This window comes from Grus americana, chromosome 24, assembly GCF_028858705.1.
Source record: "Grus americana isolate bGruAme1 chromosome 24, bGruAme1.mat, whole genome shotgun sequence".
NCBI lineage: Eukaryota > Metazoa > Chordata > Aves > Gruiformes > Gruidae > Grus > Grus americana.
The window spans coordinates 6,160,298-6,181,382 of record NC_072875.1 but is presented as its reverse complement, the minus strand read 5'-3'; the positions used below and the strand labels follow the sequence as shown (position 1 = coordinate 6,181,382).

Below are 21,085 nucleotides of genomic sequence, written 5' to 3'. Positions count from 1 at the left end.
CATCAGAGAGCCTGAGGAAACACTCCTTGGCCTCGGTGGGAACTGGATGGTATCGGGTTGGGGGGGCTGCGGGAGCAGGTACCCTGGGCTCGGCGTCCTTTTGGGGCTCTGTGAGCCCGCTGAAGGGAAAAATTATGGCTCAGGTTGGGATGCACAGAGAAGGTTGCTTCTCAGTTTGAGAGATTTTGTGCGAAAAACACCCACTCATGCTAAAAAGCTTGAATTACTCGCCGGTTTGCCTCTCTTGGCAGTAGGCAGAGCTGCCGGTGGCTTCTCAGGGAGGGGGGAGCAGAGCTCGCAGAGGGGCAAGGGTGAGCCAAGAGGCCAAAAACCCGGGGCTGCCCCACCGGCCAGCTCCAGCCTGGGGGCAAAAGATTTCCAAGCCCCTTCAAAGGCGCCCGGTGCACGAGGAGTGCGTGGGACGGTGCCCGTCCCTTTGCTGGGCTGCTCCCTCTATCCCGAGCGCCACTGGCAGCCGGTGCTGGGAGGGATGCTCAGGGGGGTCGATGCCCGCATTTAACTCCCTGGTTGCAGAGTGAGACCCGCAGAAGAGCAAGTGTGCGTGTGTCAGTCAGCATCTCGAACCAATGGGTGCCTGGTAGGAGGTCTGCTTTCCCCGGTGCACGCACAGAGCCTGGTGCTCCTTCTGCTAGTTGTGTGCGTGTGTGTGCGTGCGTGTGCAAGGAAAAATCAGAGACACTGACTGCCTGCTGCCGTCTCTCTCTCTCTCTCTCTCTCTCTCTCTCTAGCTCGCTAACTCGGTCTCCCTCCCTCTGCAAACATTGGATTTAAACCTGCTCAGAATTCAACGCAGACGAAAGCAGCGGCGGCAGCAGCAAGCAGCAAGCAAATCAGCCGCTAGTCTACCGCAGCTCCAAGATGTACCATCCTGCCTGCTGGATCGTCTTCACGGCCACAACTGCCCTGCTCTTCATCCCAGGTAGTGCAAAAAGCTTTTTCTCCAGGGGATGGGAGGGTATCGGCTCACGGGGTGGGAAAGCCGAGCGGTGTGCGCGCGTGGGGGACCCGGACTTCATGCACATTGCGCACGAACGCACACATGCAGGCAGGCAGCGAGTTGCTCTGCAGCAGGGAATTGCCAAGTGCTTCCAGCAAGCGGGGTTCAAACAGCCGTGCCCGTCCCCCGCGGCAGGGCTGGCCCCCCCGGGCGGGCACCGAAAGGCACGCACCCGGGCGGCGCTGGCACCTGCGGCGGGGGCTGACCGGGCTTGCACAGTGTGTGTGCAGCCCCCCGGCTGGGCAGAGTCCGTCCCCTCGGGCTGTAAATGATGGGGTCACGGAGCTTTCTCCCCTTCAAAGTTGGGCACCTCCTCTGCCCTCCTCTCACGCTATTCCCCGTGCTCCCCCTCATCCCTCCTTCCCTGATTCCTGCCAGGCAAACTCGGGTGCCTGCCCCTCGGCTCCCTTTTGCAAAGTGCATACGAACCCCCCGATCCGGGCACCCGGGGGGGCTGCGGCGAAGGTGCTGCATGTAACCTCCACGAGCCGAGCAGGTGGCTCCCGAAATGTGGGTTGGCTTCATCCCCATGGCTTGCCAGGGGAGGATGAGGGGGGGAGATGCTGGGTTCGGATCCAATGCTGGCTCAGTGCTGATGCTCGGCGGGTGGGTCACGGCGGGGCAGCGAGCGCAGCCCTGCACTGCATCCGCGGGGAGGGAGCGATGGGGGCAGACAGCAGAGCTGCACGCTGAGGGGAAGAAGTCGCCGGCATTTTTTTTAACGATGATGTGCAATTTTAGCAGCTGAAAAGATTACGGTCCTTGTGCAGGCAGATGGGGACTGGGTGTCAAGGCTTAGATCCGATCTTAACCCAACATGTGTTTTTCATGACTGTCAGTGAGAATTATGTTGGACTCGGGAGGGCAGGGACGAGGCACAGCTATAATTTCAGCAGCTTTCCATGGTTTAGTTACAGCGCTTTGCTGTGCAGGGCTGGCATGTGTGGGAAGAGGATGAGGCTGGCGGGGGAGAGGTTAGCTGTGTCACAGCTGGAAAACAGCTCATTCCACAGCTGTGACGAACACGAGGGGACTCGGGCTAGCACTTGCTTTTTGGAGGCTTGTGCCACGGCACCATCCACATCCAGGGGTCCCGTGGCGGAGCGGTGCCACGCTGCAGCCCGAGCGGTCAGCAGGTACAAGAGCCCCTGACACGGGGCCGGGTACCACTGATGCTCTGATGCAGGGGGATGCGATGTGCATCGGCCCTTTGCCGGATGCAAGGGGGTTTTTCGTGACAATATTATCTTGAGCAAGGCAGAGCAGGTGTGCCTGGCGTGGGCGCAGCTTGCTTCACCAGGGCTGTGCTGAGCAGAGCGTTGGCTCTTTCACCCTCTTGCTAGATGAGGTTCCTCTGGGGCAAAAACGCAAAGAAATGGATGCAAGGCAGCCGTGCGGTTCAAACGGGAGGACGCGTGACACTTGATGGGCTGTCATCAAGGTGTCCTTAAGCTGTAGGAGCTGGCAGAGACCTGGCACGGAGCATTTGCGGTTTGCTGGTGCCCTGCTGCAGTTTCCTCGGGACTGGGCCGTTTGGCCCAAGGCCTGGGCTAGCTGACATCCGTGCGTGCCAGGGAAGGAAAAGGCCGTGCATTTAAGCCCCCAGTAACTTGGGAGAGGTTTCTTGATCCGCGCTTAGGCGGTCGTAGCTTTCCCTTCTTATTTCTATTAAGCAGCAATATCTGCTTTGGCTTTGAACGTCCCCTGAGCCAAACCAGCCCAGGACTTTGCCCAGCTGGGCTCAGCCGTTAATCCATCAAGCCCAAACCTGTTGCCTGCATTAGAGGAGAGGAAATATCCCAGTGCACTGGGCTGGCTGCGTGGTGCTCTGCCTTCCTGCCCCCACACCAACCGCCTTCTGCCTCGAGCATCTCCTATCCTTTTTTAGTTTTTGCATGGCTTGCAGAGGTCGGATGTTTTCCTGCCCAACCTGCACCGATTTCAGTCGTGCTTTCGCTGCTGTGGGTTGTAACACAAGTCAGGTTGGCAAAGTCTCCCTGGATGGCAGCCGGGGCAGAGGGAAGTCGAATGGTCCCTGCCGATCCTCGGAGCCTGCGCCTTCCCAGAGTGCTTTTTGGGCTGTTTATTATTTGCAAGCGTAATCCCACGTGTTTTATGCAGGTGACGCTCCCCTGGGATATGCAGAGGCTGTTTGTGAAGTGCGAACTCTCTCCCTCTCCGTTTTTATCCGAATCCTGCGGGTGTTTCGCACGGGGTGGTTAAAGTGAGAAGGGAACCTGCTTTTAGAAGGTGTAATTAGAGTGAAGGGAAACATCACAACTTGAAGGCTCCTGCAGAAAATAGCATCGCAAAGTTATTATTAGCTGTAATAGCTTATTTGCCAGTTTTTTTCCTCTTTCTCTCGCTCCCACCTCTGTTCTTCCCCCCCCCCCCCCGCCCTTACTTTTGTTAGGAAAGATGCATTTTTCCCATCGGGGCTCGTGTCGTCTCGTTACCAATTTACTCTTGTGGAATCTAAAGACACGAAAGGTTAATGCAATAATGAAACCCTGACCCCTCTGGTCATAGATAGCGTCTTACTCTGCAGCTTTTTATTTCTTTGTAAGACAAGTTTCCATCCAAAATAATTTCGAAGGGTTAATTCTGTTGTCATCTGGTGCCTTGGGGTAGGCGGGTTCCTGGACATCAGTTGCTCTCTGAGGTGGGTTCTTTCTGATGGGAAGGATGCTGAGGATTTTTAATGAGCCCGGCGCTGCAGGATGGGGAGGTGGAGTGGGTAATTTAATTGTCAGGCTATTGGCAAACGCTTTGAACTGCTGGGCATCTCGGGTGCTGTTGTTTTGAGATGTATCAGGGTGGGCTGTGCTGCACTGGGGGATGAATTTGGGGTGGAGGGGGAGTATATTTGGCTTGTCTGCAGTTACGGTGCGACATCACGGCTCTACAGGTGGTGAAAAATCAATGCACAGCGGCTTCTCCAGGCATTTATATCGCTGCCTTCGCTGGCTTGGCAAAATGACTTGTCATGGCAGCGGCTCCTCTCAGAGGAGCAGTGCAGGGTGAGACGGATGATCCCATTTTTCACTGCTCCTGGCCATTTGGGTCAAGATAAAGCTTGCAGAGCTTGGAGAGTCCCCCAGCGCTCTGCCATCACCCCTTGCACCCAGGACCAGCTTTCCGCATCCCGTCGGAGATTGTGCCTGTGCAACTCCTTACCTCCCCTGCCTCATCGTCATTGGGGCGGCATGGCTTTGGTGGTTGTAAATCTGGTCTAAAGTTTAGGAAGTGGACATTGCAGGAGTTCAAAACGCCTTTCCATCCCTTCCTTGTCCAGAGCCCCTGCCATGGGAGCATGCTTTTCCCGCTGTCACCTCTCTCCGGCGGGGGACGCCGGACTAGTGGAGGGCTGCTGATCCCTGCCACTAAGCCCAAGAATAAGTACCTGGAGCACGTTAGTTCCGCTTTAGTGTCATTTCAATATGAGCGAGAGGCACTTAAAGGGATTTTCTGTGCTCTCCCAAAGGCTGGGGATAGGAGTGGATAAGGCGCTGCAGCCATCAGTCCTCCATCGGTCGGAGATGCTGGGGAAGAGGGAGGTTCTGGCAGCATGGGGAGCCTGCGCCGGCGGGCATCAGCCCAAAAACACTGCCTGGTCTTCCTCTGGCCGAGGCTTGGGCTGTGGTTTCCCTGTCAGAGGTCGATTCCTCTGTCTGCTGGCTCCCGGGACAGGGAAAAGCTGGCGTCGGCCTTTCGGAGGATGTTTTGTTTCTGCTGGGGAGGAGCAGCGCTTGCTCGCGTTCCCAAATGACGTGGGGAGGGAGCGCGATGGCAGAACGGGCGCACGCGGCTTTTGCTCCGTGCGAATCCCCGCGGCACAGGTTCTCACGACAATTTGCTCTGGGGGCTGCGGGTTTCGGGGCCGGTGGTTCCTGCGGCTGCCTTCCAGGATGCCCCAAAGTGGCGAACCTTGCTTTGCCCTTTCCAGCAGCTTCTCTTTGACGGCGTCTCCTTTGCGTATTCACTAGTTGCAGACGGCCGGGTGGAGGAGCTTTTGCTGGTGCGAATCCCTGTGAAAAACGGAAAAAGGAGAAATATTTCAAAGGCACCAATGGGAGCTGGGTACCTTAACCAGTGCCTTTGAAAATCTTCCCCCAAAGGCTTGAATATTTGGTTATGGTGAATTTCAAGCTGCATAAACAGCTGTGTTCGTATTTTACACCTGAATATGCAATTTGAAGTTTGCCGCTCGGCTTGGTTAGAAACCAAAGTGGGGTGAGGAGTGGGGAAGGAGGCTGCTGGGGTGCTGCAACAAACCCCGGCACGTTCGTGGGGGGAACAGGGTACCCGTGAGGGTCCTGTTGCTGCGGTCAGGCGGAGATAGAGGAAAACTTGTGGTTTTTTTTCCCTGTAACATCCTCCATGACCCTGTGGTCAGCCTGAGATTTGCAGCCCTGTCCTTTTCCCATCCCCAGTCGGGCAAAGCTGGGCACTGGTCCCCATCCTGCCTGAGCATCCCCTGAGATGCTGGTGAGTGCGGGATGGGGAATGATCTCAGCTGTCACGCTTCTCCTTTTTGTTTAAACTTAAAAATAACAACAGCTCTGCTGCAAATCTCCTTGCTTCCCAATCATCTCTCCCTTTCCCTAATGAAGGCATGGTACTTATAATTACCAATGCGGCAACAGCACGTACAGAGGTGGCTTTGACACTTGCTGCTCGGTGCGTGGGTTTTTCCAGGGAACTCCTCTTCGTTTCACGCTTAGAGGAAAGAAACACTTCCCCGCCTGCTTCTCAAAAGCCCTGGGACTGCGTTATCACCCTCGAAGGGTGACCAAGCAAGGTGGCTTGCTAGGTCTAGAGAGGTGGGGATGGCAGGGGCTGCATCGCCCTTGTGAGCTGGTGGTAGCGTGAGCCCAGGTACTGCGGGGACCTTGGAGCTGGTGGGTTGTCCCTCTGGTCCTGGCTTAGGGTCGGAGAGCGTGGGCTGGCGGGGGGATGTGGGTTGGGGCATCGCTTCGAGTTGCGTGGAGGTGGTGGGCTTCTCCTGGCAGGCCCAGGGAAGAGTGTTTTGCAGAGGAGGTGTCTCTTCAAGATCGTCTGAAGCAGGGAGTGGTTGCACGGTTGCAGAAAGCAGAGACTGTGGTTTCAGGGGCTTTCTGGAGAGGGGACTTGATGCTCCTCATGGTTCTCATGTCCCGGGTCTGTCTCCATGGGCTGAATTTCCTGGATGGACACATCAGCCTTGGGTGCCACGGCTCAGCTAGCTGAAGAGACCCATCAGTGCATCAGCGTGAGAGCAGCCTCCTTGGGAGGAGCCGTTTTGGGGAAGTTGGACCTGTTGCCTGTGCGGCAGAGTCATGTGCACGCTGAACACGTGTGAGATGAGGCAAGGAAGGGGGAAAAAGAAGAGTTATTTTTAGATTTACTTTTCTGTGAATTCAGCGCTAGTGAAAAGTGCTGGATTGACAGCTCTGGAGACTGAAGCGGGCTGCAGGGGGAAGGGGTAGCCCGGCAAACCTCCCTGCGAGCTCCATGCTTCAGGATGGGGTGCTGGGACCGGATCTCGTCGGCTTGGACTGTCCGGACACCAAAATCACGGGGGGGTGTCCATTGTCTTGACCAGGGCTGGTGCGCCGGTGGGCTTTTATGCAGAGGATGCCAGCTTCCCGGGGGACAAGCTGGGGTTCCCTGTGCTTGCTGTGGCTTTGTCCTTCGTGGCTCACCCCGTGGTGAGCTCCTCACGGCTCCTCAGCCGCATGAGGACCTGCAGCAGGAGGGCTTGGGCTTCCTTCTGGTACAGCAGGACCATTGCCATTTCCACCAACCAAATCCACCAGGCACGTTTCTTCCCATGCTCCTTGCAGAGCGTGGAAGAAGAGATCTTCACACGGGGCTTCGGGCTCTCGGAGCAGCTCCAAACCGGTGAGACTGGGGGGGGAACCAGGCTGCCCGCACCCCACGACGTGCTCTCCGAGCAGCATTTCTCTGGTGTCCACCTGCCAGCCCGTCGCCTCCTCTCACCCAACTGTTTACTTCTGGCTTTTGTTTCCTGGACTTGTTGCTATGCATGCAGTGTGTGGAAGGAGCTCCAGCGAATATAGGCCACACTTTGATTGTTCAGCAAGCTGGAAAGTGATGATTATAATTTTTGACAGAAGGGAAGGAGGGGGAAGGAGATCTCTGGGCTTTCAAATCTGCTCTGTCATAAGCAGGATCTTGCAAGGGCCTTCTGATGACTTCTCCCGCCCCAAAGGAAATGGCGTTTGCATAGCAAGAGGGGTTACAGGAAAAATTCCTCTCTTCACAAGGACAAACCAGCGCTTCTTTCACCAGGCTTTCCACCTCGTGCGGCAGTCCTGTCACAGCGCATAAACGAAATACGGTTGGCGTTGGCGAGTAATCGAACGGGAAGCATCCAGGAGAAACCTGGATGCTGCTAAAAAAAACCCAAACCCCTCCCAACCCATCCCTGTTAGAGCAGCGCGCACGGGGTGCGTTCTTTGTGGTGCAGCTGCTGGCAGAGGTCCTGGCCGAGGGCTGCCCGCAGCACCAGCCCCAGGGGACGCGGGCGTTAACACCAGCCTGAGCAGAGCATCCTGAAACTGTCTGGAAACGAAGCCCAAAAGACCTCGTAGGCTTATCCCAGACAGGCCACGTCACGAGCGGATCACCCAGCACGTTCCTGGGTGGCAGCAGAGCCCGTGGAGACCTTGGCTGCTCCTGCCATGCCCCTTCGTGGCTCGGCGGTCCCAGACAATCGCCGTTGGCATCGGCTGCGCGGTCCCTGCCAGATCTGCCCGTTTATTTACTTTATTTAATGGCGTTGGCTAATTTCCACTTTAATTTTTTTTGTTGTTGTTGTTTATTTTAACGCGATCACTTCTAATGAGGCTAATGACATTTAGTCTCCATGGTGGCGCATTTTAATTTGGTCACCGAAATGTCAGTGTGAGGCGGCCGCTTCCTATCTGCCCGTGACAAAAGGCACCGCGGACAAAGGGGCTCTGTCCCCAGCTGTCCCTCGCCCTCCTTATCTCCTGCCTTCCAGGGACGGGCCGGGACATTTGGCAAAGCCACCCTCCCACCGTCCCCTCCTTTGCTGGCACCAGGGGAGCGGGCTCGGGCGCCGAACGCCACGAGGATGGAAAGGCGAGGGCTGCCGGAAACGCAACCTTTTGAGGCGAGCCAACGTGACATAATTAATCAGATGTCAAAACCTCTAAGCAAAGTTAGCTTTGATTGGCAGGGAAATCTGTCAAATAGGTCGTTCTGCTGCCCATGGCGCTTTTCTCTCTCTGCCCATCCGTCTACCTTGCCACCTCTCCTTTCCGTGGCCGGGGTGGCAATGTCCTATAGCCAGGTGGGACCTTCCAGCTTGCAAAGCGTGGACCAGCATCTCCTCGCCCTCACCGGAGCCGACGGTAGGGCTGGTGCCGTGGGAAAAAGCGACGCGGGCGCTCGTGAACCCCCGTGCTGAAATGCCGTGGGGTTGGAGATGGGGTGGCGGGGAGGGGTTCTGCGAGCCGCAAGAGGATGTGGGCATTCGCAGAGGTCGAGGTGTTCAGATGCTGCGGTGTGAAGTCGGAGAGGGCTCTGGTGTGAAGTCGGAGAGGGCTCCGGTGCAACGTCGGGATGCCGGGAGCAGCCGAAAACCCAAGGGAGGCGGCACGGGGGTTGCAGGTGGCTGCGCTGGTGAGATGGCAACTTCTCTGCGTTGTGTTGTACTTGAGTCCTCTGAAGACGTTGAACCTTAGAAGCCCGAGCCATTTTGCTTAAGAATGAGTCCTTTTTTCTGCAATCTGGGCCCAAATGCAGCTGAATTTGATCTGTTCTCCTTTGATCTGTTCCTCCCTCTCCATTCTATGTACCAGGAATGGATGAAGATTAAAGTTTGCAGCTTCTGAGCGAACTAGGTTGCTCATCACTGCATGATACCCAATTACCTGCTGATACCTCAGGAGCGAGGAGGTATTGATCCTGCTTGGATTTGAACTTGTTGAACCAAAGAGTCTGGGTATTTCAAATCTGTTGCTTAGGACATGCCATTTCCTTCAGGAATCAAAGCGTGATGCGGGCTGTGTTTCTGTGCCCCGCGGTCCTCGGGGACGATGTGAGGTCGGTCTGTTGTCTCTGCCACATGGGAAATGACCAATAAGTGATAAATAATAGCATCTGTACTCTCCGCGGTGCAGGAGGATGTAGATGTAATGACTTTTGTGATGTACATGAGGAATATCTCCATTGTACTGCAAACGAGTCCCCAGAAGCTGTTTTTTCCCCCCACACGGGTGGTTTTCTGTTTTTTCTGTGCCCTCCCCGCACACCATCTCTGTCTGAGCACCGCAGGCTGCAGAAGTGCCTTTGATGGCATCCCCCGTGTCCATCTTCCTCCTCTCCTCTGCTGCCCGTCGTGTTCCCAACCAGAAACAGCCTATCAGTTCGAAACAAAACCAAAAATTCTCCTGGTGAGACGAGGCCTGAGGGACCGGATCGAAACGTTTGTTACGGAAACTCGGTGGTATCATGAGGTCTCGCTCTTGCGTACTGGTTGTTTCTAGTAGATCTTAAAACCCGTCACGGCGAAGAGAAATTTCATTGTCCCTGTTTCGGCAGACAGGGAAGCCAAGGAATAAAGAGGGAAAATAACTTGCCCGAGGCATGTGCAGAGACACGTGTTTAAAGACGTGTGCTCGCTGTAGCTCCAAATCTGACGTGGAGGTTTCTGCGCGTTTTCCCTTGTGAAACAGTGAGTTTCGGCTTCCTCCTTTGAGAAACACAGGAGAGAGGCTGTGAGATCAATGCATTGGGTCCCAAAAGCCCTGTGCTGGGCTCACACGGAGCCGGAGCATCACGGGGCTCTGGGGCTCGCGCTTACGTGACCGTCGAAGCAACTGATGCCCTGGTTGGTGTCACGGGCAGGAGAGCCTGTGCCACGCCGCAGGTGGTGATGTCTGGAGGTAGGCAAACGTGAATTCCCGGTTAACAAGAGACTTAAGTCTGGCTTTGTAAGTCGAGGGGCACCCTCTGCTCCTCTTGAAGTTGGCAGGAAGGCAGCGTGTGCTGGATCCTCCCCCGCTGCCGCTGCCCTTTCGCATCTCACCTCTGCCTGGCTTCCCCCAAGGTCTGAGAGCGACGATCTCCGAGGTGAAACCAGGAGGTGAGCAGAGAAGGAGTTCTCAAGCACGTTCTTTGCTCAACCCTTGGCTCCAAATGGAAACGCTCTTTGCAATTTAACGGAGAGCACGCGTTCGTCCTGGCGATGCCGCCCTGCTTCTTCTTCGTGTGCTGCTCCGAGGCCGAGCGCCGATGCCTTTGCCAGCCCTTCCGTATCCTCGGGATACTTTATCTTTATAAAGTAGCAATAAGTGGACAGTATAATATATTTCACTTTTAATAAGGTGTTGCCAGTTGCACGCACTCCGCAGAGCAATTAGTGTCAAAAGCAGCTAAGCAATGGCGGGGAGCCGTAATTCGACTGTTTACTGGGTTGGAGGATTTATGGGCAGGCGTTGGGGGGAGCTGCGGTCGCAGCTTGGCTGGAGATACGGGAGGTGCTGTGCTCCGGCTTTAAAACCACGTGCCTCTGAGCTGGTGAGAGTCCTGCCAAGTCGTGGCAGCTCTTCAGAGAAGAGGCTCGAACGAGCCACTGCTTTATTTTGGTGGTCCCCCACCTCCGAGGCTTGGGAGGATGCTGATGAAAGGGGATGCTGAGCCTGCTCAGCTGCGCCAGCCAGCCGGGCGCTTGCCCAAAATTCGGGCGAGGAAGACCGGTTTGCTCTTGGTGCGTTGGCCTGGAAGGAAGAGCTTTGCGGCGTGAGGTTGTCCTCTTGGGGAAGGGTTGCATCCGGATCGAAGGGAGCCCCTGGGCTTGGTTGGTACGTGGGTGGTGCAAGAGGGGAGTTTTCAGGTCTCGGGGAGGCTCTTCTGCATCCTTCCAGCCCATGAAATACCTGGAAGTATCCGGAGCTGATGGGGGACCGTACTCGGTGGCGCTGCTTTACATGAGAGTAACCCCTTTTGCCGCACGACCTTTTATATCCCAGGCATCCAGGAGTTCTTGCTTTAATTTTAATTTTTTTAGCATCGGCACAAGTTGGGCAAAGAGCTTCAGTGAGCTCAGCCCGGGGAGGTGCTTGTCTCTGTCTCCTTCCCGTGAACTGAACATCCCCTGCTTTTGTCTGGGGACTCTCTGATCATCAGAGGTTGTGCCGCGCAGTAGGAAGGTAGTTTTTATAAAGACTGTCCGTGTGTTGATCTCTCTGCCGAGGCAGTCAGCTAAGCGATCCTGCCAGAGCCCTCCTACCCAGATCTAACCGGGCTCACGCTGGCACTTGGGGCGCGGGTTTCCAGAGGCTTGGCCCAGCAGTCCTGAGCTGGCAATAGCTTTGTGGGTGGGCAAAAAGCGGCGTTAATCTCGAGAGGTGGTGTGGGTGGAGGTGGTGCCGTGCCTAACGGTACGGATCGGGCTGCGGGGGCTGCAGATTCAATCCAGCCCGGATCCGCTGCAGGGAAGGAAACTCAGTTTGTGTCGGATCTGATTTCGGGGCAGGGGGTGGGTCTGAAATCAGCCCGTTGGGGAATGCACGTGAAAGCGTGGGCTTGCAGGAGCTAACGGAGCGAGGCGTGATGCTGGAGATGCAGCGGGTGGGTTTTGCATCCCTGGTCCCCCGGGTGCCGTCGGTTCTGTGCGTCTCAACCTGCACCCCTGGCAGCGTTCGCCGTCCCAGCCCCTGGGGCAGCCTTCGCCTTCCCCCGCGGAGGGGACAGCCAAAGCGTTTGGTTTCTGGAGTGAGCACAGGCAATATTTCCGAGCCCGCGGCCCCATCCGCTCCCCCTTTCCCACCCCCTGTTTCGCAGTTCAATAAAGTCCCGGTTTCTTGGGTTTGTTCTCCGAATTGAAAGCCTTCCATTTTCACACCTCTGTAATTGGTGCTATCTGTTGAGAGAAACTCTGCGACTCCAGCCAGCCGAGGTCAGGAGGAGCTGAATTGAATTAAAAGGAGCAGAAATTGGTTCGAGGTGGGCAGAGGGCCACGGGGAGAACTATGCAATTTCTCTCCTCGGGGCTCCTGATGAGCAGAGCGAGCGGCAGCTTCCCATCTCGGCCCACGGGGGGCTGACATCGGCCCACCCACACCTTAATCTGCACACCGAGGTGGGCACCTCTCAATTGAAAACAAGGAAATGAAACCCAGCATCTCCTCCTTTTATCTGGTCAGCAGGACAGGACTCTGCTCCTCTGGTTCCTTGGCTAGGATGCTGACAACTGTCACTGAAATGACCTTGAGGTGATTAAATACAGCAAGAAATGATGTTTTTAATAAAAAACTAAAGCTGTGATACAAGCTGATGGCTAGGAGATTTAAGATGCCGTGTGCTAATCCTACCCGTAACTCAAACCCAGGTGGAAAAACCCCAGTGCTGTCAGATTGAGGTAAGGGCGAGCGTCCTGGTGTTTGGATCGTGGTTCCCCAGCTCAGTCTCCGCTGGCTTAAGTTGGTGTAAAACCGGAGCAACTTCAGCCGAAGGCGGTGGATTTGTAGCCCTGTGGTAGAGCTATGGCTGGAGAGCGTGCTGGGAAGCGCCGCTTTGTGTGACGGCGTGGGGTTGTCTTAGGGGAATAGATGCGAAGCTTATAGCTCTGGCAGAGCCACTTGGAAATTTTCCCACTATTTCCCCCCCCACCTTGAAAAATGTCTCTTTCTTGACTCACAGAATGTACCAATGGTGAGCACTCTTTGCTTGGCTCTGGAAGGTTTGCTTGGCTGGAGGATGCTGTTTCTAGGAGCAGGAGGAGCCCCGTCGCAGGAAGGGAGGGCTGTGACCTCCAGTCCCTGCTCTGCCCTTATCCCTCAGCGCACTCAGAGTCTCTCTTCCCCAGGCCAAGCTGGGCTGGCTTTCTCTTTTGGAGCTCTTCTGCTGGGTGTATAATTAGTGTTTATAAGAGATTTGGCCCCGGGTCTTCCCCAGCCCAGCTAAATGTCCTTGGCTCTTCAGAAATAGAGCCGCTCTCGCTTTGGTGCTGGCTTGGTGAGCATTCAGAGTAGAGTGGCTCCAACAGGATAGCGCAGAAAGGGGGAGACGTTGCAAATGGTGAAATTTCAGGCAACAAGGGAACAATTTTCCACCCACTTCTGAGCTGGAGCGAAGCCCTTCCAGTCTCTCTTTCTCTCACTCCCCAGCTGGGCTGGCACCGGGGATGTGCCGTTTATTAGAAGCAGCGAGAAGGCGCGTGGCCAAGGTAGCCTCGGAGGATGCCAAGCGCGGTACCCCGCCTGCCCAGCTCTTGGGAGGGTGTGCTTGGAGGATGTCCCCAACCCCGTTTTTTCCCCGCTCCCCAGGGGACTCGGTGCTTGTGGCCTCGTTGTCCCCTGCTCCCATCCTCGGGCAGGAGCGGAGCCACCGGCACGGCTGCAGCCGGCAGAGCGCCCTGCGGCTGCCCCAGGCCCCCGCTCTGCCTCTCTCGTAATTTATACAAGAGCGAGCCGATGTTCCCTTTTAAATTGACAAAGGCAGAGAATGGAGCCCGGGAAGCCCTCTGACCCCGGAGCCCTGGTCCATGAAAATTACAGGCGCTGCACAGCGCGTTTCCTCTTGATGTACTTGCAGTGGGGAGATGCTGGTTAATTTGCCAGGACTCAGAGGTGACCCGGGTTTAATAAAGAGGATTAATGGATTTGAGCTAAAGGTCTCGGCTGTTTTGAGCTGATAGCCTTCTCCTTCGAAGACACTACGGCAAGGCACGGCTCAGCCTCTTGCGGGGAGAGGCTTAAAGGAACGCGCTGCTGCGTCGGGAGGTGATTTCCTCGAGGGTCAATTAGCAAAGCCAGGTACCCCGACCCCATCTCCCCGGGCACGGGCAGCGCTGCTGTGAGGTGCCAACCCACCCTGTCTCCTGCCTGTCCCTGCTACCTCCGGGGACGTCAGCGGAGCGGCGAGGCTGGCACGGCTCCGGGACGTCCCCTTCCCTTCCCGGACACGTGTGCCATCCGCGGGGCGGGGAAGGACCGGGCGGCTGAAGGCGAAGGGCACGACAGCTGGACGTGGACCTTGTGCTCAGCCTTTTGCTTCTGTTTTGGGGTTCAACGTTGAATTTGGGCTCAGACCCATCGTTTCTGCAACTAGCCCCGTGCTGGGGCTGGCTTAGGCTAGGTAATAGCAACGGTGCCGTCCGGGCAGCGCGTCCCTGTGGCAGCGATGACCCTACCGAGACGAGTTTCTGCTTCATACCAAGTCTGGCAGTGCTTCCCACTCTTCCCCGACCCCTCGGGGAGGAAGGCAGGGTTGTAGGGATGGGGATGGGTACCCCGGGGACTCTGCAGCGGCAGGGAGCCTGGGAGCAGCAGGGGAGGTGATTCGGCTCAGGGGCTGGATGCCTGAGCGTTGTCACAGCGAGGCGTAGGGATCTAGGTAGGATGGAGAAGGAGTTTCTTGCTCGGGGAGGAAGAGGAGGATGCACGTGTAAGGTGTGAGGGGTGGCAGGGCTGAGTGCTGGCGGGGGGGCCGGGCAGGGGCTGCACGAGGGCGGTTTGTCTTGGCAGATCGGCGCTGCCTTCCCTGCAGGCATGCTCTTGTAAGGGTTAACCACAGCCTGGTGAAAATGATCCCACGGGGCCATCAAAACTCGTAGCAGGAGCGATAGGCTGCCAGCGGCCGTGACGGGGAAAAGGCTGAGCTGAGCCGCTGCCATACCTCTGCCTTCTCTCTTCATGTTCCCAGCGCTCAGAGAGCAATGAATTCCCTGTAGCATCCCACTCCCTGGCCCTGGAGTCTCTGGCGATATTCCCGTAGTAAGTGGAGTGCTTTGGATGGGAGCAGCGGGGGACCGGGCCGCTTTCCCTGCCAGGAAAATGCATGCACGCTCAATGCAATCAACTTACCCTTCAGGTCGTTTTTGGGTTGGATGGAGGAGATGCTCTGACTGAAACCCATTTATTGAGTCGAGAAGGTGCAATGAAATTACAAGCTGTAGCTTTTACCAGCTCCTGGCTTCTGCCTTGTCTTTTTCTTATCCAACAGCACGCCTAGCATTATGAAACATTATTCTCTTAAAACCCCATTTCTCCTCTTTTCAGAGGGGTATGTAAGCACCCAGGAATTCATCCTTTGCCAACCGCAGGCAGAAGCGTTCAACAAAAGATCCCGGCGTGGAGCTGGGTCATCTCTAAACTATTATTTATCTCTCTAGGGCCGGACACTGACCTCTCTTACCGTGGCGCTCATCAGGGAAATCCAAGCGAACGATTTCCTTGCAGAGCTGAGCATGAGGTCAGAGCCGAAGCCATTTGCACTCCCGTCCCGGTGCAATCCCGGAGCTCTTTAGGACAGGAAGCGAAGGCATTAAATGTATCACGGGGAAATTAAGTACAGGAGCCTGAATGAATGATTCAGCAAACGCACTTGAATGCGATGCTCTGGTGCGACGGATCCCGATGCGCTGCCGGATGGCAGCTCCAGATGGAAACCATGGAGGGAGTTTGTGTGGGGGGGGGACGTGACCGCACAAATCCCGAGCATCATTAGGAATGAAGTCAAATTTTGTCCATCCGAGCGTGTGTTTTGGTCACTTCGGGGTGATGCTGGCTATTTTTTTGGTCTGAAAATTGTGTGACTCACGGGGAATTTTTCCTTTTGTAATCAGGCCTATTTTCGAGTCGCTGCCGAAATGAAAAATAGGAAAAAAAAAAAAAAAAAGAGAAATTGCGAGTTTGCTGTCATTTAATCTCTTGTGCTGCTCCTAATAACCAGCCGGCACAGAGCTCGGTGCGCTAGCCTGCCTGGCAAATAATCTTTAAAGCTCACAAGTGGCCAGGACTTGGGTTTGGCCTGACGTCCGCTTCCTCCAGCAGCCTGCCAGAAAGCAGCATCACCTCCGTACCATCCTCTTCCTCGGGAGGCGTGAGGGCGGGCTGCTGGCGAGGGCTGCGTCCCTGCCTGCCGCCGTGAAGGTTTTCTGATGTGACACGAGAGATCTGGCTAGTGGCTTTGCGCTGCCTTCATCTATCCGGGGTGGGGCGGGGGGGCGGGCTGGGGACCAATTTTAGCTGTGCAGTAGCTGGGTGAAGTATCTATTTTGGTCAGCGAGGTGCAAAGAGGAGCGCTTTGACCCCCCGACTCTGCTTCCCGGGAACGTCCTGGTTTCAGATGCAAAAAAAAAACCCCGCTTTGCAGTCAGGTCAGGTCCTTTCCCTGGAGCAGAGCCCCGCACCGGAGCCGTCCTCGCAGCGCTCGCCCTGCCGCTGCCCGGGGGTGCCGCGGTGGGGACCCCCCCACCCCTCCAGTGCGCGGCGGGGTCTTGCAAACGAGCGTAATGAATTCAGCCCTGCGTCGTCTCCCCTCCGCCGCTGCCCGTAATTTAGACCTGCGATTGCTGTGTATTATTGAGCTCGGCGTCGGAGATTAGGAACGCGGTTTTGCGGGAAGGAGCTGGGCAGAGCGTCCCCGGCTCCGTCGCTCGCCTGGGAAGTGAGCGGAGCGGCTCCACGTTCCGATCCTCCGGCCCCGCACCGCTGCCGCGGCTTTTCCCGGGATAGCTTTCATCCCGGGCATCCGGCCTAGCGCGAAATTGCTGTTCACCCCTGCAGCAGGAGATTTAATTATCATTAGCTTAGCTTGCATAGCTCCACGTGGTGTCGTGCAGCTGCGAGTTTATCTGGGCCTTTTAAAAATCCAGCTGCAATTTTTTTTTTTTATTTTTTTTTCTCCCCCTTGCGTTTTTTTATTCTTTGCCTCTTACAAATGCTTTGCGATCAGACGATGTTTTGGGCTGCTTTGGCGGCCTCTGGCCACGGTGCGTACTCGAAGAGGGAGGAGGATGCCTGGTATTTCTAGGAGACTTGCAGCCAGGCAGAGGTAGCGACTTCTGCATGTTAAAAAATATGCAAGTTCCATTCCTAGGGCTCGGGCAGTTTTTGCTGTATTCGATGTTTATTGTATCGCCTATCAATTACACTGGGGAAAAAATAAGGCAGAAACATCCCAAAATCGCCTTTTTCTTACTGGCAGGTCGTGAGCGGCAGTCGGGGTCGTAGAGGGTGTGGGAGGAAGGGGGAGAGATTCCTGGGGGCGTTGGAAAAGCCAAACTCCCCGAATTGGCCAAATTGTCGAGCTTTTTTTCAAGACCCTGGCAGCTCGTGCAATGGGCTGGCAAAACTCCAGCCCAATCTCTCCATGAAACTGCTCCTTTTAGCAGAAGTTTCTTTGCATCCAGCGGCGTCCCCAAAACTTTCTTTTTTGACTCCACAAATTGCAGGGGTTTTTTTTCCCCACCAAAAATCCACTTTTTCTGGGAAATCCCAGGCGGGTCCTCGTTCTTTGGGCCAAATCCCTGGCTCGATGACCTTTTCCCATGGCTTTTCCCATCCCTTCCCCGCCCGCCCCACGCAGCCCTCGAAGCCCGTTTCCCCCTATTGCCAATAAAGGCAAACAAAAATTAAATCTATAATTATCATTACTAATTCCACTTAATTAGTCACAAGCCAGCAGCCAAATTGGCTTTCTCATAATTATCAGATAAGCGGTAAGCACATCTCATAGATTATAATTAACACTGCTTAATTAAAATCTAATATACATACACCCTTTCCTCAACATATGCCTAATTGGGTTCACAAACAGAGGGGGTGTGAAGCCCCCCATCCCCGTCGCTCCCCCAAAGCTTCGTTTGATGCCGCTTTGGCGTTAAGTTGGTGGCGGGGCGGGACGCTCTTCTTGGTTTGCTTTAAAACACCTTGGCTCAAAAAAAAGGCGTCTCCCCCACGCGTGACGAACTCGCACAAGACACTCTCCCGACTTCACTATTTTTTATTATTATTGTTACCGCTCCAGCTGTGACCTCTCCATAATCCCCCCCGGCGTAGACGGGGGGATAAACGATAAAGCAGCTTGAATAAATTACGCTTTCGAAGGCGAAGGCCGGATTTTGGCGCTGAGCTCTGGAAATTGATGCCTCTCTTATTTCCTTATTTCCCCGAGCGGGGTCGGGAGAAGTCTCCGAGGCTGCGGCGAAGCTTTTTGCACGGAGGGAAACTCTCGCCTTTGCTCGCACCCTCCCTGGCCGTCGCTATCTCTGCGTGAAATGGTCTCGCTAGCCCCTTTCCCCTGGGGGGTGGCAGCGGGGATGGTGGCTGTGTGCTAGGAGGTCCTTGGGCTTCTCCGGGGCTTGGATGAGCGGTTGGTGCTTGCCAGGTGAGAGCCCACCTGCGATGCTCTACGCTGGGGTAGCCTTTAGCTCCGCTTTCCCTGCCTTTAAATGCTTTTGGATGGGAAAGCGGGGTCCGAGCCGGCTCTGCCGTCCCCGGGATGCCGCTGCTTGCCCTGGGGGTCACAGCGGGCCACCGTGTCCCCTTGCAGGTGGCCTGAAGAGGTGACTTGTGAGCAGGGTGCCGATTGCCGGAGCTGCTGCCGCCGTCCGACCTTGCGGCAATAATTACATCTTGGTCCCGGTAGCCGAGGCGAGGCCTCCCGTTTGCAGAGGAGCTCTCGCCTGTTTGGCTGCCTGAGAAAAGCAGAAGCTACTGATAGTGCTGATTATTAATTAGATCATTTGCCTGCCAGTTTTTGCTGAGCTAATATCTGACTGGTGAGTTGATTCACTGCGGGAGATTTGCGAAATGTGATTTCCCTCTCAGAGATGCTGAGCTGAGCTCCTCGCGGCCGGGATGGAGGGAGGGTCCATCTCCAGGACTTCATCCCAGCGAGAGCTCCCGGCCGCGATGCCGGGGCTGGAGACCCCTCCTCTACGCAGGGCAAGAGATGGGACATCGCCATCGCGAGTGTCGGGGGCGCGGGGGGGCTTCGAGTTCCGGGAGCATCGTGGCTGTGGGTGCTGCAAGGGCATCCCGCCGCGCCATGATGGGAGCTAATCTCGAAAGGCCTTTAATGCGGCGGCTGCGGAAAGTAAAGGCTTGGCACGTGTTCCGGTGTCGGGGGAGGATTTGCGGATTAGAGATGTGTAATTGTATGTAGTGCATGACAAAACAAAATAAGTGGCAAAAAGAACTCAGTCGTACTAAGAATTCAAAGCGAGCATTAAGCTTTTTTACATTAAGGGGGGGAAAAAAAAAAGCGAGCAAAATGTGCGAGGCAAAATCCCCTTTCCTTTCTGCAGCCTTTGCTCTTCTGCGCGCTCCCCCCGCCGCTGCGACGCGGATGCGGTGCTGGGGCATGAGGGATGCTCGCCGTCCGTGGGAGGGAGAGGGGCCAGCCACGTCTGAAAACTTTTCCTACCCAGGTGCCAGACTTGGATGGATTTGCTGGCCGGGGATAGATGCGCATTTGGAAAATGAAGGCGAAACGCAGCCGGGGATTCCTGGCTGGTTTTCCTGGCGATGTCAGCGTGCGTTGGAAGAGTCAGGTGCCTTGAGGCGGTGGTGCGGTCCAAGGCCGGTTGCAGGAGGGGCTCGGCTGAGCCCCCTGGTCCCCGCCGCCCCTGCCGCCGTGCAGTCGAGCATCTCGGCAACCGGTTGCTCGCGAGCTTTTCGCTAGACGGTGCGAGGCAGCTGTATGCTTTTTTCCGTGGGGATTTCTCGCCATCATAAGATCTTCCCAGATTAAGTAAATAATTTCACATTAGCTTAATTAAGTCTAATAGACTCATTAGTTCACTCTTTGCGCACGTTCCCAAGGGAGCGATGGCCGGGAACTGCGAAGAGTTGCTGCGGAGGAATCCTGTGGCATCTTGAAGGCTGGCTCCGACAGCGGGGAGCTCTGCTCCTGGTTGAAGGTTGGCTCCAGAAGGTTCAGGAGTTAAAAATTCACAACGTCCTGGTGGCTTGAATCGTGGGCAGGTCTTTCCTGCCCGAAATGCTGCTGGATTTTGGGCTGGCTGGTAGCTCAAGCGTGGCCGTGTGGGTGGGTGCAGTGTCCCAAGCAGGAGCGTGGTCTGGACCGTCCCCTGGTGTCACAACAGCCTCCGTGTGCTTGGGGATGCCTTGACCTGCTTGGAACACGGTAGCACCGTGGGACCAGTTGGGCAGTCCCATGAGGCCAGGCTTTGGGATGCATTTTTGGGAGGCGTTTGCAGCATTTTTGCTATTTCTACCTGACGCTGGCTCCACGAAGCCAAGAGGTTTCTAAGCCCACCATGTCTTGATGCTCAGAGGCACGGAGAAGAGCGAGGGGTCCCGATCCGATGGCGGGGTTTGGAAGGTCCCTCTGGCTGAGGCATGGGATGGCAGGTTGTGGCAGGAGCAGCTCCCGGCTGGTGCTTTGCCCAAAGCTGCGGATGGGGGTGGCGGGGGGGACATGGTGTGACTGGTAGGGGACAGATGTTGAGCGGAGTAGCAGATGTGTGGGGGAAAAAGGCTGCGGCTTCCCCGAACAGAAGGTGATGGGTGCTACGTGCGCGCGCGGGTGCTTGCCAGGGGAGGGAGCGTATTTGTTGGCGGTAAAGGAGGATTTGGGGGGTTTTTGTTACCTGCCTTCCTGGTGGCGTGTGGTGTTGAATTATACTGCACAGGACGTTTTTATGATGCATTTTGAAGTTACGTCAAGGGCATTGAGAGCGTAGGGATAGGTGACCTCTGTTGGCATTTGCATAAATCTAAATAAATAAAATAAAATTGAGAGAGGAAGGCAGGGACCTGTGGATCTGCTCATTCGAGTGGCGTGTTTCTATCTCCCGCACACAATGCCGAGGAGCGGAAAGCACAGAAGAGGGAGGTAGACATCTGGTTTCCCTTTCAAAAGTGTTGCCTGTTCTTTATTTATAAAGAAATCATTGTATTAAAAGCCAATACTCATCTCTTGTACCAGCAGAAGAGCAGAGATAGGTGGATAGATTAGAGAGAAGTGGATTGTGCATATAAATGGGAGTTAATTTTCTGATTCTTTGGAGAAGTGAAACCTCGTCGAGAGCTGTGGGGTTGGGGGTTTCTGGTGGTATTTCGCCTTCAAAAGCAGCGTGAGAGATGCCTGTCGCGGCCGGAGGGATGCTGCACCGCCGGGTACCACCCTGTGCTCTGCATCCTGGCAGAGGAGCAGGGTCGAAGGGAGAGCCGGCAGCATCCCTCGGGCATCGGAGGGGGCACCTTCTGTTAGACTTTTGTGGTTTTGAGATTTGTGCCTCCGGATCCTGCCCCGTAGCATTTCTCTTTGCCCCGTGGC

At 55.7% G+C, this 21,085-nt stretch overlaps 1 protein-coding gene across 1 annotated transcript in view; it reads left to right on the top strand.

The window, feature by feature from the left end:
- Positions 1-470: 470 nt before the first annotated feature.
- The window catches only part of LOC129196204 (opioid-binding protein/cell adhesion molecule homolog), a 287,692-nt gene continuing 267,077 nt past the window's right edge, over positions 471-21,085 (top strand). Inside the window, exons 1-2 of the mRNA XM_054803281.1 lie at positions 471-598; positions 750-940. Coding sequence (XP_054659256.1) covers positions 880-940 — 61 coding nt within the window. The 5' untranslated portion in view covers positions 471-598; positions 750-879. The remainder of the gene's footprint in view (positions 599-749; positions 941-21,085) is intronic.